Consider the following 21,069-nt stretch of genomic DNA (forward strand, 5'->3'; position numbering starts at 1 on the left):
GTGTTAACAGAATTTTATATCTGAGATGGATGAATGTATATATAAAAAAAAGAGCTAATCTAGTAAGCACAAGACTTTTAGGATTCAACACATTAAATGTTTGCCTTGTCTGTTTTTCTAAAAAAAATAGGAATCCTAACTGTGATTCTGAAATCCAATTGAATATCAGGTGAAAACCAGCACACTGATATATCTGTATTATGCTTATCTAATAATTATTTTTTTTCTGAGTCAGAACAATGAAAATCCTTGGCCATATATGAATATGCTTTTGCCTTTGCTAGTGGATTTGATTAAATCTTGGGTAGAAGATCTTACTAACCTAAATGGTGACTAAGAACTTAGTAAAAGGGGAAAAGAAGTAAAAGAAAACATTCTCAAAAAACTGCAGAAATCTTGCTACAATTAATACATGCATATAAAAGGAGAACATGCAGTGACATGGATGAGTTATTACTGTAGTAGCAGGTCACTGCTCAGTGATACTAGTTCCATTTTCCAGGAGCAGTTGCTATGGTAACACTTGAAACTAGAACTGTCACTGATGCTGTGAAGATGATTATGTAACTGTCAGAAATATGAAAGAAGAGATGGTTTTGATGTTAGTATCATTGGAAATCAGACTTTTCAAAACAAATAACTATTAAAGAAAGTCACATTGGTCATTCTAATACTAAATAATAATCTAATCCCAGACATTCAGGTTAATAAACCTAGTAAAAGACTTTTACACTATGTGATAAGTGCTGACCACTTTTATTTTAAAAATTCTCTCTTCCTGCCACTGCAGAAGATAATGAGGATGTAGTGTTTACCATACCACAAAGCCTGTGGTGGCTGCTGCGGCTTGTTGTGGTCCCTGCTGCTGCTGCTGCTTACCTGAGACGTTGCTACAGGCTCTGGCTGATGGTAGAAGGGACAGGGAAGTCGATGGGTTTTGAGACAGCATCTTATCATGTTGTCTAGGCTGTGTGTGAACTTGTGGTCTCAGGTGAGCCTCCTGGCTCAGCCGCAGAGTAGCTGTGACTTGGTATGACATAAAAGTACCCAGCAGCATTCTCTATTGGGAACCTTTAAAATTTTTATCAGTACTTAGTAATAGGATCTGAAAACCCAATCCAAATATAAGGCTGAGGTGAAAACTAATGCAGCAGGAAAGGAGTATTTGAAACTCATTAGTTATTAGTGGGGACATATTAGGCTCAGGTGGTTGCTTTGGTCTTCCTAAATACTCGGGGTTTTTAGTCAAGGGACAAAGTCAGAATTGGTAATTTTCCTTAACTGCTAGATAATAATGTCACTAGGAGCTTTCCTCTTAGAACACCGTTTGTCTCATTCAGAGAGAAGAACCCTGGGGTAAGTGTAAATGGAGAGCTCTCACTCACAGGGCAGAGCAGCCGCTGCAGTGTGTGACAGGGGTGTGCTTTATGAGAGAGTGTGCACTGTGGAAAAGCAGAAGACTCACCGCCTCAGAACCTTGCTCAACACAGATCACTTTTTTCTCCTAGGTAAACGTGTCTTCTAGTGATATGTGTCAAAAAAGAGTCCCTAGTGGCATCCCTGTAACCAGTTTTGAAATTGTAAGATTCCCTACTGTTGACTTTGTCTGCGGTCAGGAGGTCGGGTCAGTGTCCTCACGGCGAGCCTTAATGCCGAGTGTGCGCATGCTTAGCAAAAGCCCTGCTCTAGGTGAAAGGACATGGCTCCTTTCACTTTGCCAGTGCTTCAGAGGGGCTACTCCTGCCCCACACTCCTCAGTTCTGCTTGCAAAGGGCTTATGTGAGAAAGGGACATTGCCAGTTCCTGTCTTTTTTTTTTTTTTTTTTTTTAATAAATGTTTAGGAGTACTAACCTGACCAAAGCAGCTGGACATGCCAGACTGTGAGACAGGTTGGGGCCAGAGATGAATGTAGATATATATGGGAAAGGCAGTTTTGTGGCAGATGTCCACAGACTGTAGAGTGGCAAAAGTAAGGCAAGACCTGAAGCTGTGTGCCCTCTGAGGAAGTATCACGACAAACTTCCCATCCACTCAGAGTGTTCAGATATGACCCTTCATGTGCTCTGTTGGTTCTTGCTATTCTGGTGGCTCTGCTGGCAGCTCCGTTCTAAGTGTCCAGACATTCAGAATCTGACCGCTTCCATCACCCAGACACGCTCTGTGGGCAGCTGTGTGCAGCCATCCTACAGGACCTTGCTGTTGCTTTGCCCACGTGGGAAAAAGGGAACCACTGAGATTTCAGGGATTAATTCTGTGTGGAGCTTTCCCAGGTCTGATCAAACCCTGCCATGGAGCTTCTTGGGAGATTTAGAATGAGCACTGTGTTTGAGTAGATCTTCTCTAAGAAGTAGAACTAAGATGCTGCTTTAGGAGGTCACAACAGGGCCACCCCGTGATCTGCCACATGTTTCTAATGTGCCAGCTGCTAGACTGTTAGTGAACCGGCTCAGAATGTCCCATGGAGAGCATGGCCCCTACTACACTGACATTTTTCTAATTATACTATTTGCAAGGAAAATGGACTCCGAAGTACTTGATTTCATCTGCGCTAAAAGGCACTTGTTTTGAACAGTAATTGTCCCCCATTGAAAAATAAAATCTGCCATGGTGTAATCTTAGCAGAATCAAGGATATAAATCATGACCAAGAATAACTTTTCCAATCCAAATGAAAGTCTATTAAGTGTCTATAGGACACTTGCAGCTACGATTCAGAAACACTAGTAAGGAGCGTTTTACTGAGGAAATTAAACCTAAGTTACAGTACCACCTAAAAATACTGCACCATCCATATCAGTCAGTAGTCAGGAAGAACCCAAGTTCCTAGTAACGTCACTGACCTTAGCCAGGAAACGCTCAGAGAATATAAACTTGTTTCCTAGGACAGATGCCACTTACTGCACACTGGCTGGTACCTTGTTTGACAAGATGCTCTGGGTGCTTAGGGACTTGTCTTGCGCTGTGACAGCACATTTCCCCATGAGTGTGGAAGGCCCTTGTAGGCAACGCTGCCGTAGAGCTGCCTGGCTGAGGAGTAGTCACCGCTCTGTGCACTGAGGAGAACCAAGTCGGCTTTAACAATAAATATTCCGCCTTCCGTCCTCATGTAGCTTCTGAATTTTAAAAAGATGTAAAGACACAAATTAATTTTTATGCCGGTGTGTATATGTGTTTGGAAGAACGTGTGTGCGTCTACGTGTGTGCGTGTGCACGTGGAGGCTTGAGGAAACTTGAGATGTAATCCTCAGGGACACGGCGCACTTCCGTTCAGAAAGGGTCTCCTATTGGCCCGGAGATCACGTTAGAGGAGGTTGCTTGGCCAGCTAGCCCCAGGGCTTCTACCCTCTCTGGACCCCAAGCATTGGGTTATAATCATGTATTCCTCTCCCTGTGCCCACTTTTATGTGGACTCTGGGAATCGAGGTCCTCTGCTTACAAGGCAAGTGTTACACCAACTGAGCCTTCTTCCTAGCCCACAAATTTATTTTTTTGTAGAAGTGTGATTTATTGTACCTGGACTTCTGACCAATTACCAAGTCCTGTGTGTGAAACTTGACTTGCATTTGTTAAAAGATCCCTCTTGGGCGTCACTGCCCTTTCAGAAAAGCCAGAGGATCTTATTTCTAACACAGCTTTAACACACAGGGGTGTGCGCGCGCTTGCACACAGGCACATGACCACCACCAACACCAATAACAAACAAGCAAACCTAATACAGCTCTGATAGCTAACAGTGGCCCATAAATAGGAAAATAGAAATCATGATATAAAAAGACATGGGATTCAGGTATGGATTGGGATAGCTAGGGGAGCTATCCCAGAACTGCGAGTAAGCTTGATCAGATACAGACCTCCCCAAAACCCCAGGAAGAAAAGCCATCAGAAGTTTGGTGGGGATTGAGGATTCCTGGGCAAAGCTGTATGAAAGAGGTTTTGGCAAGTCCCGTGATATCTAGCCTTGTGCTTGAGAAATGTGGAAGAGCGTCAGTAAAGATGGCTGGGAGGCTAATAGCATTTGCTGCTCTTGCAGAGGACCTGGATCAGTTCCCAGCACCCACCTGGCAGTGCACAACCATCTGGAGCTCTAGTTCTGGGGCATCTGGCACCCATTTCCGAACTTCAAGAGCACCAGGCACATGTATGGTATACATATGTACATGTAGGCAAAATACCCATACACATCAATAAATCTAAGAAAAAGAAAAAGATGAAAGGCCTTTCACAGGGATGTCTAAGGACATGTGGAACCAATATCAACACTCAGTAGTACCAGGAGTGCTTCAAGTTTAGAGAGCAGTGATATGCCCTGTCATGCTCTCTCTGAAGCCCTCCAACTCCAGAAGCAGCCCCTTCCTCCCCCCTGCAGAGAAAGAGCCTGTCAAGCCCACCCCACCACCAGACCAGCTTTTTGGGGATTGTCACTCTTGTACTTATCTGTTCTCTTCTTCCCGTTCTGGCCCCTATCTTTCCTTCATTGTACCTTAACCTCTGGTCTGGTTGATGCCATTTGGCACTCTCTCTGTCTCTTTCTCTTTCAGAATAGTCACTGTCCTAGTAAAGCTTTTTAGGTCAATAAAGTCAGTGGTTTCTAGTAAGTGGAAGACATCAACAAGCTTATATCCATGGTTACAACCACATCAAAAAGTCTTATGTGTGTGGGGAGTGATTTGAACAGAATAATTGTACTTTTTTTCCTTTGTTTTTGAAGCTTTTTCTTTGATGTTAGTATACGACCTCTTAAATAACGATGATGAATCCACCATAGCAGGTATCTGAAGTAACTGGAAAACTTGGGATTCTTTCCAGTTATTCCTCATAAGATTGGCCGCGTCATAGATGGAAGCCCAGCTGATCGTTGTGGAAAGCTGAAAGTGGGAGATCACATCTCTGCGGTGAATGGACAGTCCATTGTTGACCTCTCTCATGATAGTATTGTTCAGCTAATCAAAGATGCTGGAGTCACCGTCACACTGACAGTCGTTGCTGAAGAAGGTGAGGAAGAAGCCACCCTTCCCCAAGCTGATGTCTCAGTGTGTCTCAGCTGCTCATCTGTTGTTAGTGTTCTGTTGCTGGGAACAGACACCATGACCAAGGCAATGTGTTAAGAGGATGCCTTTCACTGGGGGCTCACTTAGACTGTTTAGAAGGCTAGTCCATGAGCACAATGGAGAGCAGAGCGGCACACAGGCGGCCCTGGAACGGTAGCAGAGAGCCACACTGATGCGGAAGTTAGGACAGGGGACAGTGAGGGTGGATCTGGTGTGGGTTTTTGAAACCTCAAACAAGGCCACACCTACTCCAACCAGAATGCACCTCCTCATTCTGCCCAAATAACTGGGGACCAAGTATTCGAACATATGAACCTGTGGGGCCCACTCTTACTCAAACCACCACACAGTACAAGCTCAGAGTGCGTGAGAGCTGTTTGTGTGCTCTGCAGCTTCATTCTTTACCTTTCCATCTCATATCTTAAAAGACAGTTTATTATAAAGTTGTCAGCTGCTCGAGAAAAGTAGTTTAGCTGGGGAGTGGTGGCCATTTATTTGTATGCTAAAGAAGCAAGCATCCAGAAGTGAAAATTGGTAAAACTCATTTCTTATTTCCTAATGTCTTGTCTTGGCTTGAGTGAGGGGAGGTCCTCTAGAAAGTTCAGAGGGAGTTGCTGTTGATGTCAGATCTGGTGGGTCAGGTCCACGGCGTGCCTTCTTTGGGAGCAGAGCTTTGTCCTGCACAGCTGCTGTGTGGACAGAGCTGGCGGGGCGTGTCCGAATGGCCTGTAGGAAGGGCGTAGAGCACAGACTGGCAGCCCTGGGTAGTGTCTTGCCTTGCTTTAAAGCTGCCCTTCAGCCCTTCAGAGTCTCCAATTAGGAACTGTTTAGCACCTGCCTGTGTTCTTTGTTTATGAATTACTAAGTGACCATTAATATCCTGATTTTGTAGTGAGAACGAGGAGAAGAAAAAGGCAGAGTTATGAAGGTCCATTTCTCATATAAGATTCTTCCGACCTTGGGACTGTGACCCAGTGGTATAGTGGTATAGCCTAGTATATGCACAAGACCCTGGGTACTTGTGATCCCCAGTGCTGCTGAGAGGACAGAGAACAATTAAGGCTCCTCATATTATATTCATATTCCAGTTTTCCTCTGTGATCCTGCGATCAATTTCCAGGTGTTTTGCGGCCCTGCCCCTAACCCCGCAGTGTGGTGTCATGTTGTCAAGTCTGATCTCACTCAGCTTCCTGATCTCAAGTGACCCTCCCGCCTCAGCCTCTCCGACCTGAACTTTAGGCACACCACCATGCGCAGGAACATTCTCAATATCGCCTTTCTTTTTGGTTCCCACTAGGCTCCCCTCCAGTTTATCCTTTAAGGTGTTACGTAAGTCTTTCTGTCCCAGGGGCTGTGGTGGGTATTTATTCATGAGCATTCTCTCCTGAACATTTACTTTGTGACTCAAATTATAGCACAAGTCAGTGCCACCAGAATGGCACTGCAGTGGCTCTGAGTGGGAGAAGGGGTGCGGACTGCAGTCCACCTTGGGTGGTACTTTTGTAAACTACAGTACAAGCTTTTCAGTGAAATGGAGAACTTTGTCTGACTGCTTGTTCTCACTGCGCTCACATGTGCTACTGCTGACCGCAGGCCATACTTTGAAGAGCCTGGGGAAGTGTGGGTAGGAAAACCAAGTGTTTTGTTTTTTTGTTTTTTTGTTTTTTTTTTTTCAAAGATATCACTGATTATTGACGGTGAATTTTCCTGAGAGGTTATCCAGAATTTCTTGTCTTCCTTAAGAATAAAAGCTTCCTCTGATATTTCAGCCCAAGTGTGTCCGGACAGATGGCTAAAGTAGGCTACATGAAGATGCCTGTCACCTTTTAGTAGGAATGGAAGAAGAAAACTCATTCAGTGGTTATCTTCATTTTATTGTATTCTGGTTTTTTTTTTAAACCATGGAAACATTTAGGCGCTCTTATTTTACTCAGGAAATAATAGGCAGAACGCCTCCCTATTCTCCTAAAATTTTCGTTCATGGAATTTATAAGTCTTCCAAACCTCTCGTTGAATTCAGTGTAAAACTTATCAGCTGCCCTGCAGTTAAATGAAATCCTGAAAGCTGTTTTCAGGAACTGTGTTCACATTATTCCTCTAAGCTGCGTGGCCTTTTACTGATACCTCTCTCCTGCTCACCCCAAGCTCTTTCCCCAAGAGGGAAAAGACAATGTGTTTCCTTCATCCTTTCATCTTCCCTTTGCAAGGCTTCTTCAGGGCCTACTTTGACAAAGAAATGACAAGGCAAGTGCCAAGTGTCATATACAAACTGTCAAACTATCGTCAAGACTGGACTGACTCTAGCACCTCTGCCTCCGCCACACTAACGTGGACTTAAGGTTGGACAGGATTGGCCATGCCTGGTAGTTTGTAGAAACCTTTATTGTTTAATTCAAGCAGATTCCTAATGTTTTGTCAGGTCCTGTTTATTTTAATAGTAGACAGAAATCCCCACAGCTACTAAGAACGTGTACTGGAATGATACAGACATTTTTTGGGTCCCCCACACCCTTCAGTTTATTCTCATTTGTCTCCACATTTCACTCGTATGTCCCTTCTAGTATGCGTCAAGTATTTATTTCCATTTGTGTGTCTTTTAAAGTGCACTGTCCTGCATGTGTATTGTCATGACTTTTTCAGTTGTGTAAGTAGATGATAGTATGTTACAGATTGATATTCTGTTCTCAGAACAATGGTGGTTTGTGTTTTTTTTTTGTTGTTGTTGTTGTTGTTCATTTGGTTTTGTTTTCTGGAATCCAGTCAAAGATTCTAAGATTCCTTGTGTCATGTCTTTTTTTTTTTTTTAAACTAAGATAAATTCACATGTTATAAAACTCATCACATGTTCAGTTCTCCTGTTCTGGAGGGTTATTTGGGGGAGGGGGTATGTTTGTTTTAAATTTTTTTAAGTTTATCCACAAGGTTGTCTAACCATCACCATTAATCTCATATTTTATCAGCCCCCAAAAGAAGCCCCATAATTATTAGAAATCACTTCATTTTCTTCTAACTCCATTCCTCGGCAACCACACATCTACTCTTTGCCTCTATAGATTTGTTAGACATTTTAAGTGAAATCATATAGTATGTGACCTTGTCTGTCTGGTGTCTTTCTCTAGCCAACCTTCAAGGTTCAACTCCACTATAGCCTTTATCATTCCTTTAGTATATAATATGTAAATACCATATCACATATATATCATTTCACTTACTAATTAATCACTAGATAGACACTTGTTTCTCCTTTTATTATGAATTACGTTGATGTAAACATTAATGTACAGATTTTCCTGCAATGCATGACTTCATTTTTCTTGAGTTTTACGTAGATGTAGAATTGCTGGGTCATATGATGCACTCTTAACATTTGACTTTTTGAGGAGTCACCAAATGATCCCATAACAGTGTTTTCACAGGTCAGGATATAAAGGCTCAAGAAGAGTCCTGGTGTTTTGGTGGAGGCAGAGGCAGCCGCACCATCTTATACTCTCCTCACCATATATGAGGCTCCTGGCTTCTTCAGATCTACCACAACAGTTAGTTTCTGGTTTGGGAGGGTTGTTTTTCCCCTAAGCATTCTAGTAGATGTGGAGTGTTATTTCATTGTGCTTTGGCTTCATATTTCACTCATGACCAGTAATGTTAAATTTAGCATCTTTTCCTGTGCTTTGGAGAAGTGTCTGTTCAAATCCCTTGCCAATATATTATTCACTTGCTTTTTATTGTATTATAAATTTTCTTTACTTATTCTGAATGCCAGATCTTTTTCAGGTGTGCTGTGTTTGTCTCCCATCTTACACTTGTTTTTGCAGTTTCTTGTTACCTACCTTTTGATACATAATGTTAATGAAGACTGACTCATTCATATTCTTTTTGCTGGTTTGTGCTTTGTTCTTGAAGCATTATGTACATTTAGGGTATAGCCACATTGTCGAGTGATGGTTTCCCATGTGTGTTTACCTCATCTTACTTACCTGCTTCCCACTTTGCTCCCAGCTCCAAGCATCAAAACAGTGCTGTGATAGGCACATTCTGATGTGTGCCTTATAAGACACTGTGAGAATTTCTGGAAGTAGAATGACTTGCTCAGTCAGTAAGCATTAACATACTAGTTTGGCTCAGTACTGTGAGAATGTAACTGCTGCAGCAACCTCTGCCTCCACTAAAACACCAAGATTTCTTCTTGAGCTTTTATATCCTGAGCTTTTCTTGGCGTTATCAGCTTGTTTGTGTACAGTGTGGTCCACATTGTGAAAACACTGTGATCACAGTATGCTTAAGGAGCCAGGAAGGCCTTACAGAGGAAGTAACATTTTGAGCAGGAGGTAAAATAGGAAGGCTCATGTCCAGGTGATAAATTTGGTATCTTATATGTGATAAAACATTTACTTAAAACTTAAAGCAGGACACTTGGCCTGTTTTATTGATTATGTTAAAACTAGAATCCCAGGAGCTGAGGGAAGTCTGAAATTGATGCCAAGAAAACCATTAGATATTCCCTGCTCAATCTATATGTTACTTGTATGTATGTTTTCAGGGCTGACCATTTGGTATACTCTTCCCTGGAGAAGACTTTCTCCCTCTCCCAGAAAGCCCTGGGAGAAAGAACTACAGAAAGTCTGTAGTTCTTTGGGCTGAGGCCTCATGAGTTTTTCGATTCCCTTTGGAATGTTAATTGGTATCATCCTTTTTCAGCTCATGTTTGGGCAGTCATGTTGATGAGACTTTATGTAGCTTCTGACATTACCAGGAGACACAGTCTCATAGTGAACTCTGATCCTCTGGCTCTTCCAAGCTTTCTGACCCCTTTCCACAGTGTTCTGAGTCTTTGCTGCAAGAATGTTTCGTAGATGCGCCCACTGGGACTGGGCTGCACAGCTCTGCATTTTGACTGGTTGTGGTTTTCTGCAGCGGTCTTCATCTGTTGCAAAGAGACATTTCCTTGATGAGGGGTGAAGACTATACTTATCTATGGCATAAGGACAAAAGTTTACATTGTTGTTAGGGATTATGCTGCTTTAGTAAATTAGTAGGTATAGATTCCCCTCCAAGAACCGTGCCCTTACTAGTGTGGAGTAGTTAGCTAGTAATACAAGGCATGCTTTCCTCCTGCTGAGTGGCTCCTACAGCTGCGTAGAGAGCTGTTTTATATATATACATACAGGTATATGCATGCAAGAACAATGAAAAATGAGGCCATGAATCTGAAAGAGAACAGGGAGTATATGGTGAGAAATGTTATAATTGCATTATAATCTCAAAAAGTTAAAAAAAAAAAAAAAGCTAGGAATGTAGTTCAATTGGTAGACTGCTTACCTAGCATGCATGAAGTTCTGGATTCTAGCCCAGCACCACATAAACTGGGTATTGGGTCTCAGAACTCAGGAGGTCAAAGTTCAAGATCACCTAAACTACATGAAATCTTGCCTCAAAAAACTAAATAAATACATAAATATTTTTTAATATTTTGAAGGAACTTAGGAGGTCAAATTATAACCCTTTAAGCCCTTTGGGAAAAATTGTGACTACTACACTATAAAAGAGATGCACACTCAATACAAAGAAGGTTGGTAGCCTCTTCCACTCCGTTTCCCTCGGGAGATACCTGACTTTAAACCAAGGTCTGATCCAAGGCCTGGTCCCCTGTGTGGACAGCTGGTGTGCATGCATCAGCACAGGCCTGGAGGCAAGGCCGCGCTGGGATTGCTCCGCCTGGGCTTGGCCACATTCCGGTGCTGCCTTCTCCACGCCTTCCCTTTGACCTGTGCTTTTAGGAGCGTTCTCAGCTTGCAGGCGCGAGACATTCCCAAATACAACTTTGAAAGGCAACAAATTAAACCTCGCTATACAATGCAGAACCAGAGAATAGTGATTTATAAAGTTTCTACTTTCTGCATACAAGTTTTCCTATAATTTCCATCTCTTATATTTAACATCAGACATTTTTAAATCTCCCATTATACTCCAGAATTCATTTCTTAGTTTCTTTGTGTTGATTTACTCTAAAATAACCTCCACATTGAACATTCTTATAAAATAAGGTTAATGTTTCTAAATATATACTTGAAGAGAATGCAGTTCCAGATGAGACATCATTTTGATGATGATGATGATGGTGATGATGACAGTAATTGTTAATTACTTTTCTGTAGCTGTGAGAAAGTACCACCTTCAAGGTGACTACTTTGGGTTGGCAGTTCCAGAGGGTTCGAGTTCCATGGTGGTGGCGTGCAGGCAGCAGGTGTGGCAGCTGGAGCAGCAAGTGAGAGCTCACATGTTGAAAACAAAAGCAGGAAGCAGAAAAGGCAAACTTAGAACGGCTAATCCCAGGAAGTGAAGTCTACTCCCAGAAAAATAGCTTCTTCCACCAAGGTCAGACCTCCTAAGCCCCCCCAAAAAGCAGCACCAACTGGCGACCAAGTGTTCGGATATCTGAACCTCCAGGTGGCATCCTCACGCAGACCTCCACAGTTATATTAGAAACCTGTTCTCAGAATTTACATCTGGGGACCCATTCATGTGTAACCCTACGAGGTAATTATAATTCCACCTGCAGGGGAGATGGTTAGAAGCATGAGGAAACTAAAGGGCTCAAGAACACACAGTACACAGTGGAGCGGGCTTCACCCCTGTCTACGCTGCTCCGGAACTGACGCATGCGGTCACCTAGCTGAGCTCCCTATCTTTGATATTTTAATACCCTAGATTTTGATAGTTGGGTCAAATATTCACAAGCTTCAACTGTAAAAAATGTGAATCTAGGCCAGCAAGATGGTTCTACAGGTTAATTCACCTGGCGCCAAGTGTGATAACCTGAATTTGATATAGTCGAAGGAAAGGACCAACTCCCAAAGTTGTTCCCTGACCTCTGCACGTGTACCATGATATATGTACACATGCCCCCATCGCACTCCATCAGTGTGTTTCTTAATGAGTCCAGCAGATTCCCTTTGACTGTCGTATCCAAAGATGTCCATCTAGCTGTGGATTTAGCCTTGGTTGGCTCAGCAGTCCGTTTCCCAAGCTGTTAGGAATGACATGGACACAGATGCTTCTCTCTCTTGGATTTGTGCTCTTAGAAAACTGTTCTAGGGCTGGAGATTTGGCTCAGCGGTTAAGAGCGCAGTCTGCTCTTCTAGAGGTCCTCAGTTCAATTCCCAGCAACCACATGGTGGCTCCCAGCTATCTATAATGTGAACTGATGCCCTCTTCTGGCATGCTGTTGTACATGCAGATACAGGACTCACACACATAAAAATAAATAAATAAATGAATAAATAAATAAATAAATGAAAACTGTTCTATCTAAGGAATCTTTATAAACATCTCTCAACGCTCTGGATGACTTTATGATCTTTGACGCTCAGCATCAGGCAGAGCTCCATGCCAGGCCCAGCACAGTGAGCTAGTCAGCCTGGGGTCAGTTTCTAGATCTACTTCTCTGTCAATAACTTCCATAGGGGAGGCCCAGCCCTTCCTGAATCAGGCTTCTCAAACTGTCTGACACTTGGGCAGTAATTTGTAAATATTGCCTATGTTGTTAAAAATATTGTCATTAATATTAAGAAAAACTAGGTTTCCAGAAATTCAGCATCTTCCTGAGCCTCGGAAAAACTTCCTCTGTTAAAATGCAAGTTCCCAGGTGAATACAGCCTGCAGAGGGGCCTCTGTGCTCCAGCACCTGAGACTTAGCCCTGTTAGGGAAGAAAAGCTGTGCTCTGGGTCATGTAGAATGGGCTGTAGAGTGGCTCCTGGAGCTCTGTCCTCTACACAGGTATGACTGAGTGTGTGCAGTTCTCATTTCCGTGTTATGGAAGAGACAGACAGGGTTGAAAACATGAAATAAGACATGGCTCCTGTTTTCTTGAAACATAAATGCTGCTTAAAGCCGGAGGAGGAAGATGTTACTGTTCCAACTCCAGGAAGTAACAGTGCAGTTCTGTGAAAGCCCTAAAGCTGAGAACTGTAATCATTACTATTTACGTAAAGATCCAATTGGTCTTCATGTTTTCATATACAGATTCTGGTTTCTGTTGTTTTCTCATTTGAACAGAGCATCATGGTCCACCATCAGGAACAAACTCAGCCAGGCAAAGCCCAGCACTGCAGCACAGGCCCACGGGACAGGCACAAGCCAACCACATACCTGGGGACAGGTGTGGCTATTCTCAGGTTTTGGGTTTTTTCTCATCTCCTTGCTTTTCACTGTCACGCTCCCAGGCAGCGATGCATAGGCCAGGTAGCCAGTCAGAAAGAAAACTCTTGTGTGTTTCCCCTTCACAGTCCTTTTCAATGCCTCCTGCCCCTCCAAACTGTCACCCCTCTTCCCGGCCTCCATGCCAGGCCCAGCACAGTGAGCTAGTCAGCCTGGGGTCAGTTTCTAGATCTACTTCTCTGTCAATAACTTCCATAGGGGAGGCCCAGCCCTTCCTGAATCAGGCTTCTCAAACTGTCTGACACTTGGGCAGTAATTTGTAAATATTGCCTATGTTGTTAAAAATATTGTCATTAATATTAAGAAAAACTAGGTTTCCAGAAATTCAGCATCTTCCTGAGCCTCGGGGCTTCGGAAGGTCCATTTCTCATGGTGACAAGGTCACAGTATCTGCCCCAGGCTCAGTTATTTTGAGTGCAGCTTTCTTTGAGAGCAACTCCATCAAAACACCCTTGAAGGGAGGAGGTGGGATCACAGACTTTCAGTACACTGGAGGAAGTCTTTCGTTTAGAAATTTGGGTTCTAGAGATAGTCTGTCTAGAGCAGCTTGTCAGAATGGACATGGCAAGGCTCAGCTTTGAGAAAAGAGAAGTTAATCTGCTTTTCTTTTTAGACTGTTTCTCATCTTCTCAGTACAGAACATAACTTGGTTTCTCTCACAGAATTGCCCTAGAAGGTGAAATTGGGAAAGATGTCTGCAGTTCTTACAGACATTCCTGGTCTGACCATAAGCACCTCGCACAGCCTGACACTGCAGTGATTTCAATTGTGGGCGGTCGGCACAATCAGGTAAGCACAGACAGCCCAGTGCTGTTTGTTTGTTTGCTTGTTTTTGGTTGCTGTTTCATTAACATTGGTGTTTTTATTGCAAATCTGTCTGGATACTTTTGTTTCCAAAATTACTAAATTTTACAGAACTACTAAAGTGGTTGGCATTCACTACAGCATATAAAAAGAGAAACTTGAACCAACAAGGATGTACAAGTGGATACTATTGGAGCTCATTAAAGGGGGGAGCGTTTTTTACTTGTTTTTCAGGAAAATTAGTAAAAATCTCCTTAAAGTGGTTACTTTAAAAGATTTTCTCCATCAGATATAGGGTTGATGAAGATCCTTTCCCAATCTGTAGGCAGTCGTTTTGTTCTGATGACAATGTCCTTTTGCTTTACAGAAGCTTTTCCGTTTCGTGAGGTCCCATTTATTGATTGTTGCTCTTAGAGCCTGTGCTGTTGGTGTTCTGTTCAGGAAGTTGTCTCCTGTGCCAATGAGTTCAAGGCTCTTCCCCACTTTTTCTTCTAACTGATTTAATTTGTCTGGTTTTATGTTGAGGTGTTTGATCCACTTGGACTTTAGTTTTGTGCAAGGTGATAAGTATGGATCTATTTGTATTTTTCTACATGTAGACATCCAGTTAGACCAGCACCATTTGTTGAAGCTGCTGTCTTTTTTTCCAATGAATGGTTTTGGCATCTTTGTCAAAAATCAGATGTCCATAAGGGTATGGGTTTATGTCAGGGTCTTCTATTCCATTCCATTGATCCACCAGTCTGTTTCTTTTTTTTTTTTTAATTTTTTTTTTTTCAATGCAGTTTATTCAGGAACATTGAACAATCCTCGGACCCCGGGGAAAGCCAGCCCACAGCTTAAATAGCCTCTGGGTAGCCAACCCAGGCGTGCCACGGGGGCAATGCAGATAGGTCCACATACATGGAAGCAAGCCAGATCTTCGGCCTTAGCCAAATGTGGAGTTGTTCGTGACAGAGAGCACTCACCATCGGGAAGGTGGAAGGCAGAAACCAGCTCCATCTTTAAGGCATAGCATTCCGCAGCTCTCTACAGTTCCCCCTTTTTGTTTTAGACGCATCAGGCAAGAGTAGAGGTCTGATCTCTGATATTAGAAATAAATTGGGACTTTGTACTGATGTTCATTTAGGTGTCATCCACCCAAAGAGCATCAGACCAGTCCGATACCTTTTTCTCAGAGGCGGGACCTGGGGCATCAACCCGCATGCAATCACCAGTCTGTTTCTATGCCAGTACCATGCAGTTTTTAGTATTGTTGCTCTATAGTACAGCTTGAGATCAGGGATGGAGATCCAGTATATATAAAGAACTAAAGAAGTTAAACAGCAAAAAATCAAGTAATCCAATTAAAAAAATGGAGTACAGAGCTAAACAGAGAATTCTCAATAGAGGAATATCAGATGGCAGAGAAGCACTTAAAGAAATGTGCAACCTCATTAGCCATCAGGGAAATGCAAATTAAAACAACCCTAAGATTTCACCTTACACCCATCAGAATGGCTAAGATCAAAAACTCAAGAGACAACACATGCTGGAGAGGTTGTGGAGAAAGGGGAACCCTCCTCCATTGCTGGTGGAAATGTAAACTTGTACAACCACTCTGAAAAGCAATCTGGCGCTTTCTCAGACAACTAGGAATAGCGCTTCCTCAAGATCCAGCTATACCTCCCCTAGGCATATACCCAAAAGAGTTCAAATACACAATAAGGACAGTTGCTCAACCATGTTTGTAGCAGCCTTATTTGTAATAGCCAGAAGCTGGAAACAGCCCAGATGCCCCTTAGTGGAGGAATGGATGCACAAATTGTGATATTGGATATTACAAATTGTGATCTTGGATATTGGATATGGAATATTACTCAGCAATAAAAAAAAAAAACCAAGGAAATCATGAAATTTGCAGGTAAATGGTGGGATCTGGAAAAGATCATCCTGAGTGAGCTATCCCAGAAGCAGAAAGATGCACACGGTATATACTCACTCATATAGACATATAATATAGGATAAAACTTCTAAAATCTGTACACCTAAAGAAACTAATCAAGAGGGAGGACTCTTGCATTTAAAATGCTCAATTCCCATCCAGAAAGGCAAAGAGGATGGACATCAGAAGAAGGAGAAAAGAGGAACAAGTCAGGAGCCTGACACAGAGGACCTCTGAAAGGCTCTGCCCTATAGACTATCAAAGCAGATGCTGAGGCTTATGGGCAACCTTTGGGCAGAGTGCAGGGAATCTTAGGAAAGAAGTGGGAAACAGTAAGATCTGGAGAGGACAGTAACTCCACAAGGAGAGCAACAGAACCAAAAATTCTGAGCACAGGGGTCTTTCCTGAGACTGATAATCCAACTGATAATTAATTTGTAATTAATCTTACAAATTAATCTGAATTTGTAAGAATGAAGTGGCAGCCCAGCTAGCATCCCTTTCCTACACCAAAGAAAGGCGCATCAGAAGTGCCCACCGTGTCTCTCTCGTAAAGGTCCAGATGCAGCACACGCAGCGCCTGAGCACTCTGTTCTGCTTGCTTCCCTGCAGAGCCTGGGGTGTTACCCGGTAGAGCTGGAGCGAGGCCCCCGCGGCTTCGGGTTCAGCCTCCGAGGAGGGAAGGAGTACAACATGGGGCTGTTCATCCTTCGTCTTGCCGAGGATGGCCCGGCCATCAAAGACGGCAGGATTCACGTGAGTCGGCTTCTGTTGGCAGCCTTTGCTTCTGGCTCTCGACTGCAAACCTCTAGAACAATCGCTTAAGTGGGAATGCGGAAACCTCCATCTGAGAAACATGCTGCTGTTGCTTTTCTAGCCACTCGGGGCTCCTCTTGTGTGTCCATAAGGAAAATCCATGCATCAGGATGGAAAGGGAAGAAATTAAAAAAAAAAAAAAAAATCAGTTCTCATACAGGGCAGATGGATTAATAAATGAAATACACTTCATTTTATTAAAGTATTAAGGACAGCAGGATATAAAAGACTCTCCAACTTCTTCTAAGACATAATAAGCGCAGGAAGATTTTCACACTTGGTTTTCTATAAAAGCAGAAAATCCCAGCCCCGCCAACCTTTATGATTATTGAAAGAGTAGACTTTCTCAGCCCTGCAACACCAGCATTGTTCAGGGCCACTGGAGACTAAATGGCTGATAGATCTGCATTTTTCTCTTCTTCTGGATGTTAAAGAGGAATCATAGAAAGTAATTGTTGACCTCTATTTCTAAAAAATTCAATTAATTTGATAGTTAAATAATCACTAAAGATTTTAAGTTCTAGACAGCATGCCTCTTACCACCTAAGAGAACTTTGGGTTTCCTCGTCTGTCATCAGTAGGCACTAGGGCAAAAGAACCTTTATAACTAAGTAAATTGTAAGGTGAATTATTTAGGTCTAATAATCAGGAAGGGCTAAGGGGAGGAGGTAGTCAGTGTATCTCGGTCAGTAATGTGCTTGCCTAGCATTACAGAGCCTTGGGGTCAGTCCCTAGCAGCGCATAAAGACTGTGGTGATGGTGCACAGCTGTAATTTCCACGCTTGGGAAATTAAAGACAGGGTCACAAGTTTAAGATCATCCTCAGCTACCATAGCAAGTTCGAGGCCAGCGTGGGTTACATGAGTAGAACTACTCTTAGACATAAAAATAGCTTCTAGGTGGTTTCAGCTTTGTGTTTTCCACATCACTGCTTTATACTCATCATTCCTGTCATAACCAGTTTTGAGCATTTGCCTTAACCAAGGCTTTAGGCTGGTGTTTAAGTGAGTTGGTGAAATGATGATACCAGTCCTTCCTCAGAGTGACCAGGCATATGCTCAAGGTCAGAGACAGTGACTAACAGAGGTGCTTGAAGGGAAGCACAGTTGAGGAGAGAGGCTGGCGAAGCTCTCCAAGATGAAGATATCACAGTGGGATGAAATGACGGGAAGGTGATCCGCGAACAGGGACTCCGTGTTTGCACCTGTGCTTACAGGGGAGTGAGGAAACGAGGGGATGAAAGGAGGGAGGGTTATCAGTATGGAGGTGGTGGAAAGCCACAGGAGGGTTGTGAACTAAGATTTTCTCAGAGCAGCGAGCTTCTAAGTTGTGTCTACTGGTAATGTGCAGATAGAGACTGCTGTCACTCCTGCATGGAGTGGTGCTGTAAGGAAAACCTGAGCACTAGCCCTTTGGATAAAAGACAAAATATGTAGATGAAGCCAACTTCCAGTGAAGGAAGGACCAGCTTACATGGCTCATAAGTATCAGTTCAATGAGGTAAGATACAAAGACAAAGGATGTCCTGGGGACCTCACCATGCCTGTATGTCCCGCCCTCCCCCCCCCCCACACACACACACAGACACAAAAAAAGAAAAATTAGAAGGCTCAAGTGAGAAAGGATTTGGCAGTCAGCTGGTGCAAGTTTTATCATGTGAAGTTGGTTGTGCAGGTGTATTCCACAGGCTTCAGATGTGACATGACCCAGACAGAAGTGCTGAGTAAGCCCTTGTGGTAGATTAAATAATTAGAGATGTCGAGAGCAGCAGGCCATGGCAGAACTCTGAATGGGGCCTACAGTTAGTGCTTGAGAAAAGTTAAGCAAGCAGGAAAGGTAGAGATGCAAAGCCACACACACCAGAGCCAGAGGCCTAGAACAAGACAGGCCAAATGCCACTGGGAACAGCTGATCAAGAGTTGTTGGGCTAGCCTGTTTGCTTTTCATAGTTTAATAGAATGAAAAGAGCTCAGATTTGAGAACTAAGGAAGATGGAATCAAACTCTTTCTGCCATAAACTCTTTCCGCCTTAAGCCAGCATCTTTGAGCCTCGGTTTAGGATCCAGTGTGCCATCCTTTAGAATGTTCTTGATCCTCTCCCCATTATCCTCTCCTTCTCCACCTCTTTTTGCATAATTAAATCATGTAACTAATTAACTAAATGAATACTTTTGGCAAGTGTAAAATATGTGTGTGTGTGTGTGTGTGTGTGTGTGTGTGTGTGTGTGTGTGTGTTAGCTCCAAATAGAGTCTCAGATCTACTAATTGGATCATACAAACGAAAGCCAAACAGGCCTTAAAGCAGTAATGCATAGTTCTACAATGCATCAGAAGCCTAAAGCCCCAGGAATGAACTTACTTCTATTTCAGAAATAAACTCTAGATTTTGAAAACAAAAGCAAGGAGAGTATTAACTGTTAGATTTGGATCTATTCTAATAAGAACATTTCAGCTTTCAGAGAGGTCTTCTCAGCCTCTGTGCTCCATGATGCCAAGGAAGGAGGGTCTCTACCTCTCTTGCCTCCCTCCTCCTTGCTGGTCTCAAGTATGTACTCTGAACCTTTTAATTCCAGTTTCTTCAGTTCTTCATACAGTGCCTTGAATACTCACAGTGGGTAATTTATAAATGGTTTTCAAAGGGATGCTCTGAGTGAGAATTTTTAAATTAAGATTAGTAGTTTATAGATATTTATAGTTGCCAAAGGGGTAGAATGGATAAATAATGTAGATAATCTTTATATGTGTGTGTGGACGTGTGTGTGTGAGAGAGAGCATGTGTGAGGGTAGACGTGCAGAAGTGCTCTGTGTAGATCCCGGGTATTGAACTTAGACTTTCAGTCTTGGCAGCAAACACCTTTGATCCAGAGCCATTTCACCAGCTCCTAAATACTGACATTTTTAGAAAATTAAGAATTGTTCTCAGCTCTTATTACTGGGTAGACAGGACCACGGGTACTGCATCAATGTGCTAGTATAATTCAGAAGTCAAGAGAAAGTTAGCTTACAGGTAGGAGGTCCTGTGTGTCAGCAGAGGATCTGAAGCTGACCGGGGCTGTGGTTCCTTGGGTGCCTAGCCTACCTGAGGCCAAGGTTTCCATCCCCAGCACTGCCAACAGGAAGATTCACTCAGTGTCTGTCTCTAAGCAACGTGTTTTCAGTTATGCTGCTGTTCGTCCATGAGCTCAGTGACAATTGTCTACACTTATAGACTTAAAACAGAAGCTCAGGGAGGCCAAGCTCATTGCTGAGATCATTTGGATTTCATTTCTTTGGGAAGGATATCATTTCTTAACAGGTTATAAGATAATGTAATCCATATGCTAGACGTAGTACTTTGCAAGACTGCTTTTAAAGACGGTGACTATTTAAAGATTTAATATTGTATGTGTATGGGTGTTTTGCCTCCAAGTGTGTCTGTGTAGCACGGTACTTGTGTTCAGTACCGTTGGGAGGCCAGAGAGGGCAGGACATCCCCTGGGCCTGCACTTACAGGTGGTCTTGCTAGGAACCAGCACTCCTAACAGCTGAGCCTCTCTCCAGCCACAACTACCACTTTTTAAAAAAAGACACAAGCATTCTTTCCTCTATCTTTTATTGCCCTTTTTTTAAGTTTTAAGGCCTCCCTGTTTTGCCTCAATTGACCTCCTAAGTAGCTGAGTCTACAGATATGTGTCCTTTACTTCTTTTGTCTGCCTTTCATTTCTCTCTCCTCATGATTGTTCAGTAATACAAAACTGGGGTTGAATGTTCAGCTTTTCAAAAATATTTTCACCATTTTATAGACATTTTTAAAATAACTGAAAATCTCAGCAAAAATGTCCACGTGCCTCTCCCAGAGAACTGTTTTTTCCTTTGGATTTTATAGAGCCCCATACATGACTGTCGCCTAACAGGAACCTAAAGCCCCACCTTTCCTTTCCTTTCTATTTTTATTTTAAGGTTAAAAAATGACACCTGGTGGCAAGTCTGTTCAATTACAAGTTGTATTTACATTTTATTTACATTAATATATACAGGTTTGTGGCTTAAAACAAAGAATGTGACCGAAAATATGATCCTAGTCCTAAGATGAACCAGCTGAGCTACTTTCTTACTCATACTTCCTCAGGAAAATGATTCTTTCATCGCTTACCAAAGGGTTTTGTTCCATTTATTCTGGACAATTAAGATTTTGTTAATTGCCTTTTTTACTGTTTTCTGTTCTTAATCTTTATTATCTTACTTTTTTTTTAAGTGTTTTCCATTTTACATAATTGTATTGT

The 21,069-nt window shown here is 42.6% G+C and overlaps 1 protein-coding gene across 2 annotated transcripts in view; it reads left to right on the top strand.

The window, feature by feature from the left end:
• The window catches only part of Magi3 (membrane associated guanylate kinase, WW and PDZ domain containing 3), a 200,777-nt gene that overhangs the window by 173,508 nt on the left and 6,200 nt on the right, over positions 1-21,069 (top strand). For both annotated transcript variants that reach the window (XM_060392945.1, XM_060392944.1), the window contains exons 16-19: positions 4,807-4,992; positions 13,102-13,204; positions 13,926-14,052; positions 16,604-16,747. In XM_060392945.1, the coding sequence (XP_060248928.1) occupies positions 4,807-4,992; positions 13,102-13,204; positions 13,926-14,052; positions 16,604-16,747 (560 nt within the window). The remainder of the gene's footprint in view (positions 1-4,806; positions 4,993-13,101; positions 13,205-13,925; positions 14,053-16,603; positions 16,748-21,069) is intronic.

The sequence above is a fragment of the Meriones unguiculatus genome, chromosome 10, assembly GCF_030254825.1.
Source record: "Meriones unguiculatus strain TT.TT164.6M chromosome 10, Bangor_MerUng_6.1, whole genome shotgun sequence".
Classification (NCBI taxonomy): Eukaryota; Metazoa; Chordata; class Mammalia; order Rodentia; family Muridae; genus Meriones; species Meriones unguiculatus.